Source organism: Saccoglossus kowalevskii, chromosome 15 (assembly GCF_978046115.1).
Source record: "Saccoglossus kowalevskii chromosome 15, keSacKowa6.1, whole genome shotgun sequence".
In the NCBI taxonomy this organism is placed as follows: domain Eukaryota; kingdom Metazoa; phylum Hemichordata; class Enteropneusta; family Harrimaniidae; genus Saccoglossus; species Saccoglossus kowalevskii.
Window position 1 is genome coordinate 27002222 of NC_140655.1, and position 12414 is coordinate 27014635.

Here is a 12414-nt window from a genome sequence, read left to right on the forward strand (position 1 = left end):
CAGAATAGAGAAATGAAGTGAAGTAAAGTTGTCTACTGTTACCTTATATGTCTAGAAGTCTAATTGGTTAAGCAACCTAATACAAATATTGTGATTTCATTTCACAGCAATCTGAGGAGGGTAAAATGAGAGCTTCTAACAAATCGTTATCAAATGTGAATGGTAGTCGACCTGTGAGGTAAGTTACTACTCAATGCCATTATACCTTGGGTGAGTGTGTCACTGACTCAATGGGGAGGCCAAAGCCACTGTACCCTGGGTGAGTGTGTCACAGACTCAATGGGGAGGCCAAAGCCACTGTACCCTGGGTGAGTGTGTCACTGACTCAATGGGGAGGCCAAAGCCACTGTACCCTGGGTGAGTGTGTCACTGACTCAATGGGGAGGCCAAAGCCACTGTACCCTGGGTGAGTGTGTCACTGACTCAATGGGGAGGCCAAAGCCACTGTACCCTGGGTGAGTGTGTCACAGACTCAATGGGGAGGCCAAAGCCACTGTACCCTGGGTGAGTGTGTCACTGACTCAATGGGGAGGCCAAAGCCACTGTACCCTGGGTGAGTGTGTCACAGACTCAATGGGGAGGCCAAAGCCACTGTACCCTGGGTGAGTGTGTCACTGACTCAATGGGGAGGCCAAAGCCACTGTACCCTGGGTGAGTGTGTCACTGACTCAATGGGGAGGCCAAAGCCACTGTCTCTTGGGTGAGTGTGCAACAGACTCAATGGGGAGGTCAAAGCCACTGTACCCTGGGTGAGTGTGTCACTGACTCAATGGGGAGGCCAAAGCCACTGTACCCTGGGTGAGTGTGTCACTGACTCAATGGGGAGGCCAAAGCCACTGTACCCTGGGTGAGTGTGTCACAGACTCAATGGGGAGGCCAAAGCCACTGTACCCTGGGTGAGTGTGTCACTGACTCAATGGGGAGGCCAAAGCCACTGTACCCTGGGTGAGTGTGTCACTGACTCAATGGGGAGGCCAAAGCCACTGTACCCTGGGTGAGTGTGTCACTGACTCAATGGGGAGGCCAAAGCCACTGTACCCTGGGTGAGTGTGTCACTGACTCAATGGGGAGGCCAAAGCCACTGTACCCTGGGTGAGTGTGTCACTGACTCAATGGGGAGGCCAAAGCCACTGTACCCTGGGTGAGTGTGTCACAGACTCAATGGGGAGGCCAAAGCCACTGTACCCTGGGTGAGTGTGTCACTGACTCAATGGGGAGGCCAAAGCCACTGTACCCTGGGTGAGTGTGTCACTGACTCAATGGGGAGGCCAAAGCCACTGTCTCTTGGGTGAGTGTGCAACAGACTCAATGGGGAGGTCAAAGCCACTGTACCCTGGGTGAGTGTGTCACTGACTCAATGGGGAGGCCAAAGCCACTGTACCCTGGGTGAGTGTGTCACAGACTCAATGGGGAGGCCAAAGCCACTGTACCCTGGGTGAGTGTGTCACTGACTCAATGGGGAGGCCAAAGCCACTGTACCCTGGGTGAGTGTGTCACTGACTCAGTGGGGAGGCCAAAGCCACTGTACCCTGGGTGAGTGTGTCACTGACTCAATGGGGAGGCCAAAGCCACTGTCTCTTGGGTGAGTGTGCAACAGACTCAATGGGGAGGTCAAAGCCACTGTACCCTGGGTGAGTGTGTCACTGACTCAATGGGGAGGCCAAAGCCACTGTACCCTGGGTGAGTGTGTCACAGACTCAATGGGGAGGCCAAAGCCACTGTACCCTGGGTGAGTGTGTCACTGACTCAATGGGGAGGCCAAAGCCACTGTACCCTGGGTGAGTGTTTCACAGACTCAATGGGGAGGCCAAAGCCACTGTACCCTGGGTGAGTGTGTCACTGACTCAATGGGGAGGCCAAAGCCACTGTACCCTGGGTGAGTGTGTCACTGACTCAATGGGGAGGCCAAAGCCACTGTACCCTGGGTGAGTGTGTCACTGACTCAATGGGGAGGCCAAAGCCACTGTACCCTGGGTGAGTGTGTCACTGACTCAATGGGGAGGCCAAAGCCACTGTACCCTGGGTGAGTGTGTCACAGACTCAATGGGGAGGCCAAAGCCACTGTACCCTGGGTGAGTGTGTCACTGACTCAATGGGGAGGCCAAAGCTACTGTACCCTGGGTGAGTGTGTCACTGACTCAATGGGGAGGCCAAAGCCACTGTCTCTTGGGTGAGTGTGCCACTGACTCAATGGGGAGGCCAAAGCCACTGTACCCTGGGTGAGTGTTTCCCTGACTCAATGGGGAGGCCAAAGCCACTGTCTCTTGGGTGAGTGTGCAACAGACGCAATGGGGAGGTCAAAGCCCTTATACACTGGGTGAGTGTGCAACAGACTAAATGAGAAGGCCAAGGCCACTGTACCCTTGGTTAGTGTGCCACAGACTCAATGGGAAGGCCAAAGTCACTATATCCCGTTTGTGTGTGCCACAAACTCAATGGGGATGTTATTGCCACTGTACCCTGGGTGAGTGTGTCACAGAATCAATGGAGAGGTCAAAGCCACTGGACACTGGATGGGTGTGCCAAAAACTCATCGAGAAAGCCATTATATCCAGGATGAGCATGTCACAGACTCAATGGGGAGGCCAATACTACTGAACCCAGGATGAGCGTGTCACAGACTCAGTGGGAAGGCCAAGCCACTGTAAGTGTATCACAGACTTGGTGGAGAGGCCAAAGCGACTTTACCCTGGATGACTGTGTTGCAGACTCAATGGAGAGGTCAATACCACTGTACCCTAGATGAGCATATCACAAACTCAGTGGGAAAACCAACATCACTGTACCCTGGATGAGTGTGTCACAGACTCAATGGGGAGGCCAACATCACTGTAAATGTATCACGGACTTGGAGGAGAGGCCAGAGTGACTGTACCCTGGATGACTGTGTCACAGACTCAGTGGGGAGGCTAATACCACTATACCCTGGATAACTGTGTCACAGACTCAATGGGAAGGCCAATACACTGTACCCTAGATTAGTGTGTCACAGACTCGGTTGGGAGGCCAAAGCCACTGTGTATCACAGACTTTGCGGGGAGGTAAAAGCCACATACATATCTTGCGTGGGTGTTTCACATGCTCAATGGGGAGACCAAAGTCTACTTGATTCCATTCACTAAAAGTGTGGTGTACTGGTTTGTATTACATGGTTGATGCTGGGATAGAGTATTAACTCTCAATAAAGGGATGTAGTTCCTGTGGCAAAATATATTTGCTCTCAAAAAAAAAGGATGAATGTCCAGAACTGTCACCTGGCAGAAAAATATTTAGAACACAATGCTGCTGCACATCACTTTGAGATGATACTCTTAGAGTTGTTGTTGTTTAGGTCCAATTATGTGACATGTTTTCAAATACTCTGAATGTGCACAAATTGTGGGAAACATGTTTGAAATATTTGCTTGGTTGCCACAGTTAACCCTGTGGAGACTGACTGGTTTAGTAATATGAATTGCAGATGACAAGCTGACTTCAGATAATGAGAATCACAGATAACACGTAAATAAATAACATGTTACATAGACACTAAATAATTGTATACTACATGTGATGACAAAATAACTGTACAAATCTGGTGAATTATTTGTTATTGCTCCAAAATTAATAAATTACAGTAGCATGCACAGTGGTGAAAAAGTGATGACATAATCAGATGTGTTGCACTCAATATCGACATATTCTTTCTTCCATATAGCGCGGCCGAGGCATTCGTATCGAAACCTAAACTACCTCGTACTCCAGATGTGAGCAGTCGACCAACTAGCAGAGGTGGCCTAAAAACCCCACCACCCCAACCGAGAGTATCAGCCTCTCCACCACTATCGAGACCCACCAGTGCTGGCAGGCAAAGTATGTATTTGTCATTCTTCACACACCAGTGTCTTTGATCTTGACTTATGTTAGTACTGAATAAAAGTGAAAAGATATTGTATTACTTATTTTTTTGTATTGTTTTAGTCCATGTTCTCTACTGATTTATTGGTCTAATATTGATGATAATGAATATAGTTGTGACCTTTGGTTTATTCATTCGCTTCATTTCGTCAGAGGTGCATGTAGGGATACATGATCACTTACAAACACGTCGATTGTTATTTTTATTATTTGGGGAGGAGAAGTGTGGGGTACAGGATTCTTGAGAGCTAAAAGATGGCTACTTTATTCGGTATAAATGCAACTCAACATAGAATCAATTTAGAATCAAAAGCGAGGTTCTAAGAACAAGGTTAGAAAAGCGTAATTGTAAAAACGTTTTATATTTGTTTGTTCGATGAAATGCATCAGAACATTTCCAGTGATGAAGCCAAGATACTTTCATGAAATATTCTCAGTGAGAAGGCCCAGTTTTCGGTGAATGAGGCAATCTGAGAAACAATTTCTTTTATGTTTGTGCGTTTGTATTCAAATACGTCTGCTGCGAGGTGTTTTTGATATGAAGTCACAACATTTCTAAGTGCTGAAATTGCTTAGAAAGAATGCTAGTGATTAATTTGTTCAACTAAACAACTGTGTCCTGATTAATTTCTTTACAATCCAAATCTAAATAAATGTAATGTCTTTATTCAGGTGGTAATGGTGATGGTAGGCCAACCAGTCATGGTAGTATTCGTCCTTCAAGTCAAGGCAGTAATAGACCTTCAAGTCGAGGTCAAGTTGGAAGTCGTCCAGTCAGTCAACCCGGAATGAAGCCACCTTCCTCAGCAACGAGTAAAAAATCATCTTCTTCTCAACCACCATCTAGAAGAGGCTCATCTAAAACAAAATAAGTTTTATACTTGCAGTTTTTAATAATAGGATGTTTTCTTATGTATTTACTTAGCTGACGCTCTGACGTGAGCAATTCGGATGGGGGTAGTTTTCAAATCTGCGCCATCTTGAGATTTTGACATGGACGATGCTTCCCTGATTTTTGGCCATATGATGTAAACTACTTAAATTTGTTAAGCCTCTTGCCTTGTAACTTAATTGAAAAGTGAATTCCAAAGAAAAGATAGTTCGCTGTGTCTGTAGATATGGGAGCGTCCTTCATGAAAACATAAAACATGACATTCAGGTATCATTCTTAGTACATTGAATCTATTGTGGGTAGAAGGTCAATTGAATAGCAAGCACACTGGAGTCAGTGTAAGCTACAGATATCACATACAACAGGTGTAGTGGAGTAATTCAAAAATTATTTTTTTTTTTTTTATGAATGCTTCTTTTTGTTACAAATTGTTTTTTTATATATTCATACTTATAATTTCATTCAGCGAATATTAATTTGATTTCCGTTCTGTTCATCTTTCTAAAATCATTTGGATCATATCTCTGTTAAAAATTGATACAACGCAAGGACACAAACACCCATATTAGGGCTGTAATATTTTGTAATACATGTCTCTCGGAAGATAAACATACATTTTAATTTCTAGAACAATCACATACATCACCGGTTAACAAAATCCACTCAAACTTTTGTGAATGCCGCATCTTGTACTCTGTGTAGCATGGCCTGTACAGGTAGCAATGGTCAGTACTATCTTTACTGGAGCTAAAAACCACTGATGTTGCTTTTCTGATGTTGTGAAAGTGATAGCATGTAGTAATATTAAACCCTTTGAATGCCAACTTTAAATCTTATTACCTTTTATAGAATAATTCTGAATAAATCTGAGAAATCAAAAAAATATTCAAATTTTCTCAACAAAGGTTATCAAGACTGTTTGTAGCCATTGGGAAATTAACAAAGAAATTATAAAAAAAATTACATTGCGGGAAAAATAATGATTATGCATTATTATTATTGTTATTAATTTCATTAAAAGATAGCAATGCACAAAAGGTATCTATGTATTTTGGTCAGACCTGATACAACTATGAGACAATAATACTTAGAAAAATGTTTATTTGGTCGGACATTTTTCTGATGCACCTTAGCCGATTTTCTCCATGGCAGTGATGTAAATACACATATGTATATAAATTAGTTTTAATACAATCTTTGGAATATATTGATATATTTTAAATTGATCTGTGGTAGTTGCATGCTGGCTAAGAAGATATACATTTCCATATGTGGGATAATTTTTAACTTAATATTGATTTTCTAAAAGGCTCACACATTTTTGTCACAATTTAATAATAACCTTTGTCGCCAAACTCAGCTTTTGACAAATTATGCCAGCATTATTTTTTTCCATATTATTTCAAATATATTGATCAAGATGTAAAGAAATGATGGGAAATTATTATCGTATTTTCTCTGTTAATAGCAGTGCACATATGTGACAGAGATATCCATGGTTAAAAAAAAAAAGTGAATTGAAAAGTGAATTCCAAAGAAAAGATAGTTCGCTGTGTCTGTAGATATGGGAGCGTCCTTCATGAAAACATAAAACATGACATTCGGGTATCATTCTTAGTACATTGAATCTATTGTGGGTAGAAGGTCAATTGAATAGCAAGCACACTGGAGTCAGTGTAAGCTACAGATATCACATACAACAGGTGTAGTGGAGTAATTCAAAAATTATTTTATTTTTTTTTATGAATGCTTCTTTTTGTTACAAATTGTTTTTTTATATATTCATACTTATAATTTCATTCAGCGAATATTAATTTGATTTCCGTCCTTGTTCATCTTTCTAAAATCATTTGGATCATATCTCTGTTAAAAATTGATACAACGCAAGGACACAAACACCCATATTAGGGCTGTAATATTTTGTAATACATGTCTCTCGGAAGATAAACATACATTTTAATTTCTAGAACAATCACATACATCACCGGTTAACAAAATCCACTCAAACTTTTGTGAATGCCGCCATCTTGTACTCTGTGTAGCATGGCCTGTACAGGTAGCAATGGTCAGTACTATCTTTACTGGAGCTAAAAACCACTGATGTTGCTTTTCTGATGTTGTGAAAGTGATAGCATGTAGTAATATTAAACCCTTTGAATGCCAACTTTAAATCTTATTACCTTTTATAGAATAATTCTGAATAAATCTGAGAAATCAAAAAAATATTCAAATTTTCTCAACAAAGGTTATCAAGACTGTTTGTAGCCATTGGGAAATTAACAAAGAAATTATAAAAAAAATTACATTGCGGGAAAAATAATGATTATGCATTATTATTATTGTTATTAATTTCATTAAAAGATAGCAATGCACAAAAGGTATCTATGTATTTTGGTCAGACCTGATACAACTATGAGACAATAATACTTAGAAAAATGTTTATTTGGTCGGACATTTTTCTGATGCACCTTAGCCGATTTTCTCCATGGCAGTGATGTAAATACACATATGTATATAAATTAGTTTTAATACAATCTCTGGAATATATTGATATATTTTAAATTGATCTGTGGTAGTTGCATGCTGGTTAAGAAGATATACATTTCCATATGTGGGATAATTTTTAACTTAATATTGATTTTCTAAAAGGCTCACACATTTTTGTCACAATTTAATAATAACCTTTGTCGCCAAACTCAGCTTTTGACAAATTATGCCAGCATTATTTTTTTCAATATTATTTCAAATATATTGATCAAGATGTAAAGAAATGATGGGAAATTATTATCGTATTTTCTCTGTTAATAGCAGTGCACATATGTGACAGAGATATCCATGGTTAAAAAAAAAAAGTCACTTTTTAAAAATCCAGTATACAATGAATGCAATTTTGATATTATGTGCACTTTTTTGGAGATGCGCTTCTATTGAAGAAAATATGGTATATTTATTTGGTTCCAAATCAACAAAGAAATAGTAGAAAAACACATAATAATTTGCAAAACAGTGTACCCAAATTCTGGCTCGAAATTAATGGTGTTCAAAGGATTGAACAAGTACGAGTACTCGGGGTATTTCCACTGATTAGATTCAGTTGTTATTGTGTACTTAATTTCCATCATCACAAACATACAAACTGAAAGTCAACTTCATATTTGGTTTTATTTACAGAGATGTATATTATATGTAATGTGTCATTAATATTTGTAAATAACGCAGTCTGTAAAACATACGTATTATAATTTTCCTTTCTCATTTACATGTGTCATACTTATATTTGAATCTGTGAACACAGTTGTTGTTAGTCTCAGAATTATTTATGTTTAAATTATTTTGCAATAGAAAATTTGTAGGGGAAAAAAAACAAACATTTTTTATCATAATATTAAATTTGGAATAGCTTGATCAACTGAATAAAATGATTTGCATATGTTATTCCGCCCTTGGTGCACTTTGACCTTTGATGACGTTCACTGATAATCAGCAAGATATGGAGTGTGTAAGAAATATTTGATCTGTTTTTGAATTCCTGACTGAGTGTCAATTACGTGAAAATAAGTAAATTCAAGAATATTGTACGTGGGTTTTGCATTTATTGTATGCAAATGAGTGACTCCAGCAACATGAATTCATGGAAATCATAGACTCTGTATTCTATTGAGTGAAATATACACTAGCATTTATGTTAATAATGTAAACTGCTGCGTTTTCAATGCCTGAAATTATTACAGTATGAGGGTGTTCATGAGATCCTAGTTCGCGAAAATCAATCCAAACAATGGATGTATGTTGCAAATCTGCGAAAATATGTCACTTGCGAAATTAAAGTGGTTTTATAATATTTGTGATTTTTAATGACATTGTTGCATCAGATTTGTTGTTCACTAACGACAAATGACGAGAGTATGAGTCATGAGAGGTCGGTATATGGAATTATTTTAGAATGCCTCAGTCTGTCTGTATTTCATAAACAAATAATGAACATGACCATATTGTCTCACTCACAGTTTTTCTATCATACATTTTATTAATTTGATTAATTTCCAGTGATATGTATATGGTGTAATGTACAGTACTGTTTGTCGAGAATCTTCCTTTTTATTAAAATATGAATTAAAAATATTGGTATACATTTAAAAGAAAAATAAGGCTTTCTCTAAAATTATTTGTGGCGAGTGTAAGGGTTAACACATGCAATGTAATCTGTTTTCATTCATCAAAGGGTTTGTGTGTGGAATGATCAACGGTAGGTATAAGTGATTGTTGCATCCTCATATCGATAGACCAGAGTCAAATCCTACTGGGGAAGCCAAAGCCACATGTAGAGATTCATTCACTAACGGATGTGATTGTGGGAGAAAATTGATTAATTAAGATTCACATCTGCGCATGTTCAACCGGGAGTGGTTGTGCTGAGATGTATCACATCAAATAGCTGTTAATGCAAAGAAAATTGTCGCAGAGCTCTGTCCAAAACATGATATACATAAAAGTAATGTAATGACACTGAAATATGCAATACAAGCGCCCCCCCCCCCCCCCCCATGTTTTAAGATATTGTGAGAATTTTATACCTGAACTCATTGGCTCAAAATCTTCATTTTAATGGGTATTTACTTGAGTCTTGTGCGTAAGGAAGTTTGATGATCATTATTTTTTTCATTTACCTTCTATGAACAACAGCATAACGCTCCTATCAATGTTTTCCATTAGTAGGGAGGTGTGTGGGCTGAATAGGTGAATTTGAGATATTTTTTTTTGGCTTAGCTTATCAAACTCCTCACTCATTCAAGGGACATGACAAAATGCCAATAATCACAGTTTGGGGGATAAACTGACGACATTATAGCAATCCCTGCCATCAAATTTTTCTTGTATACAGCGACACAACCTCTATCTAAATTCCCACTGTGTGACTATTTGTAGCATTTTGTAGTCATTTTCTCGTTGCTGCATACTACACCCCCTACCAACCCCAGTGATAGGTTGATAAGAACTTCAAGGAAACTTAATCATTCGTTTTGAGAGATGACAACTGCCCTAATGGGGACGTGTCCTGAAATGGGTCGTGTTTTTTGGATTTTAGGTTAGGTATAAATATCAGTAATATTTTTCCGATTTGTTATATTTGGAACAAACAGTGATGACAGAAATGGTATAAATATGAGTATAGATTTTGCCACTATCCAGGTATAAAAATGGTTACAGTTTTGAACACTCAGGGGCACCTCCCTACCCAGCTATGTATCAACTGCCCCCCCCCCCCCCCGGAAACTGCCTGTATAAACAATGTTGAATGGTCCAATAGATAAAATTTTATATTAGCTTATACAATGATAGTAACACCCTGATTAGATATTTCCATCATACAAATCCTACCTTTGTACCACAGGCTTAATAGACATTTCACAATATATTATACTAACAATGTATGGGTATCTAAAAAAAAATCAATTCTTTAATTTTTACAATACGTAATACAAAATAGCATGGTATTGCACCAACACACATTTTAATATAAAACAAAAGCAATTGGTTTTGTCAGCGTAATCATTAGTTCAAATAAAAACTCGCAACTTATTTTCTGAATTCTGCCAAAATATTGTACAAATAATCAAAAAATATAATTATTCAAATATTAATTAAATAATTATTTTGTTACATTAATTAGTTTTAATATTTAACAAATATGCAGTAAGAATATTAGTACAAGCGACTAATATATAAATAACGAATAAATAAAAGAACACGCCCAAATTACGATTTCAATTAGACTGAACAGATACATGTGCAATGTCTTGCAGGCTATACGCCCACGTAATAAAAGTGAAGCGATTTGTACCATATGGTCTGTGACCAAACGCGTATTACGTCAGAAATGGAGGAAAGAAATGAAATAAAGTCTACGTCATTACCCTTATATATAATATAACGTATACTAAATGGTTTCCTAACAATCACTGAAAACAATCGCTGGTGGGATTTTTTTTTTGCTCCGTGGTTTGCACGTGAACCTCTTTGGTCTGTACGTAGCCCTGAGTACAGTCCTGTAGGTTGGCCTCCTTCCGTTGATCATTCGGCCCCCACAGTCCTGAGAAGTCGCATAGACCGGGGATTCGACACCCGCCTACAAATTTATGGCGGAGAACCGTTCTGCAGTTTTCATGATTGTAACCAGCTAAAACATCTATCGACTAATCTAGCGATTACAAATACCTTTTTTGTGGCCGAAAAATGAACCTACAGCACTGGAACGTTGGCGAAAGCAAGTTTTACGCAACGAAACAACGTTTTGTTTATGAATGCGTCAAGAACAAGATGGCGGCGTATATTTTCGGTTGACGTTGGAAAATGTCGATTCTATCGACCCTAGTGGGAAATCTTATGTAATTTCGCTTCCAGTTAAGGTATTTAGAATAGTTAGACGTATCGACCTGCTTATTTTTTAACTGCAAAGCTGAATGCCTCTTAAATCGCCCGATACACTCTTTCACAATAGTGTCGAATCCCCGGTCTATGCGACTTCTCAGGACTGTGAGGGCCGAATGATCAACGGAAGGAGGCCAACCTACAGGACTGTACTCAGGGCTAGTCTGTACGGGACCGTTTATGATTATACCACAGTTGCATGATATACTAACATTGTTAGCTTGTAGCAAAATTTCGCCATCCAATACATTCGTTGAGCTCAGTCATTTTAGATTATAAATATAACTCGGTTGTTTACTTCCTTGCTAAAAAAAACATCAAGTGACGTGGCAGTTTTACTGTGACCGCAAGAAATAAGGGAACGGAAATATTGCAGTATAGTCCACTGTTTTGCTAATGATAAGCTATATTGCTTCCCGTGGCAACCCTTTGTATAATGTAGCTATTTTGTTAGGAAAACATTGTCACATACTGCCGTTCCATTCTTTCCTGAAGACAAGAGTAAATCAGCTTTTTTTTCAGCAGCTCGTCACGGTGTTGTTTGTGGATTGTAGTCACGTGATAAGTATCACATGATTATATCCCAGTGTGCTTTGTAACTGATGACGTCATGAGAGAGAGGGAAGCTATTACGAGCTGCTGGTGGACAATAATCATGTTGCAGTGTTGACCCTGGGATTTTTTTAAAACGGAAAATACTAACAATTTTGAATCTCCTTCGGACAGTTACCACGCATTGCCATGGCGCGGGAAACTAGACATCTGTGGGTGGGAAATCTTCCGGAAAATATACGCGAGGAAAAACTGGTGGAGCATTTTAAGCGGTGAGTATGCGTAGTTTTGGCAGGAGAGGTTTGAGCGAGTCTACTCCGCCATTTCTGACAACGCTAAAAAGTATGTAGTAAAAAAACGTCTTACTGCACGTGTTGTTATTGGTACGTTAATAGGTGCCTGGAACCTCAAGTAGAATAGCATATGAAAGCACGCACTTGGCCCGTAAAGGTTGCTGTATTTTGTTAAAATACAATTTATTAATAGTACGGTGTGTGTCCTGATTTGAATTAAACATGTCCCAGTCGCACTGTTAAACAAAACGGTCAACAAAACATGACTGCTTTATGCTATATCTGGAGGTTTTGTACGCGTACCTCTACATCTGGATCCTTAGTAAAAAGAAATTTCTGGTAAAATAGACC

General features: G+C 39.1%; 2 protein-coding genes across 6 annotated transcripts in view; both read left to right on the plus strand.

Moving 5' to 3' along the window:
- LOC102801963 (lisH domain-containing protein ARMC9-like) overlaps positions 1–8937 on the plus strand; it is a 45547-nt gene extending 36610 nt beyond the window's left edge. For all 4 annotated transcript variants that reach the window (XM_085490647.1, XM_085490649.1, XM_085490648.1 and 1 more), the window contains 3 exons: positions 108–178; positions 3698–3852; positions 4570–8937. In XM_085490647.1, coding sequence (XP_085346773.1) covers positions 108–178; positions 3698–3852; positions 4570–4769 — 426 coding nt within the window. In that variant the 3' untranslated portion in view covers positions 4770–8937. The remainder of the gene's footprint in view (positions 1–107; positions 179–3697; positions 3853–4569) is intronic.
- A 1919-nt stretch (positions 8938–10856) lies between these two features.
- LOC100370096 (uncharacterized) overlaps positions 10857–12414 on the plus strand; it is a 39054-nt gene continuing 37496 nt past the window's right edge. The window contains exon 1 of one of the 2 annotated variants that reach the window (XM_085490644.1): positions 10857–11384. In XM_085490644.1, the coding sequence (XP_085346770.1) occupies positions 11251–11384 (134 nt within the window). In that variant the 5' untranslated portion in view covers positions 10857–11250. Of the gene's footprint in view, positions 11385–11792; positions 12043–12414 lie in introns of those variants that run through there. The other variant, XM_006813577.3, reaches the window with a different exon arrangement.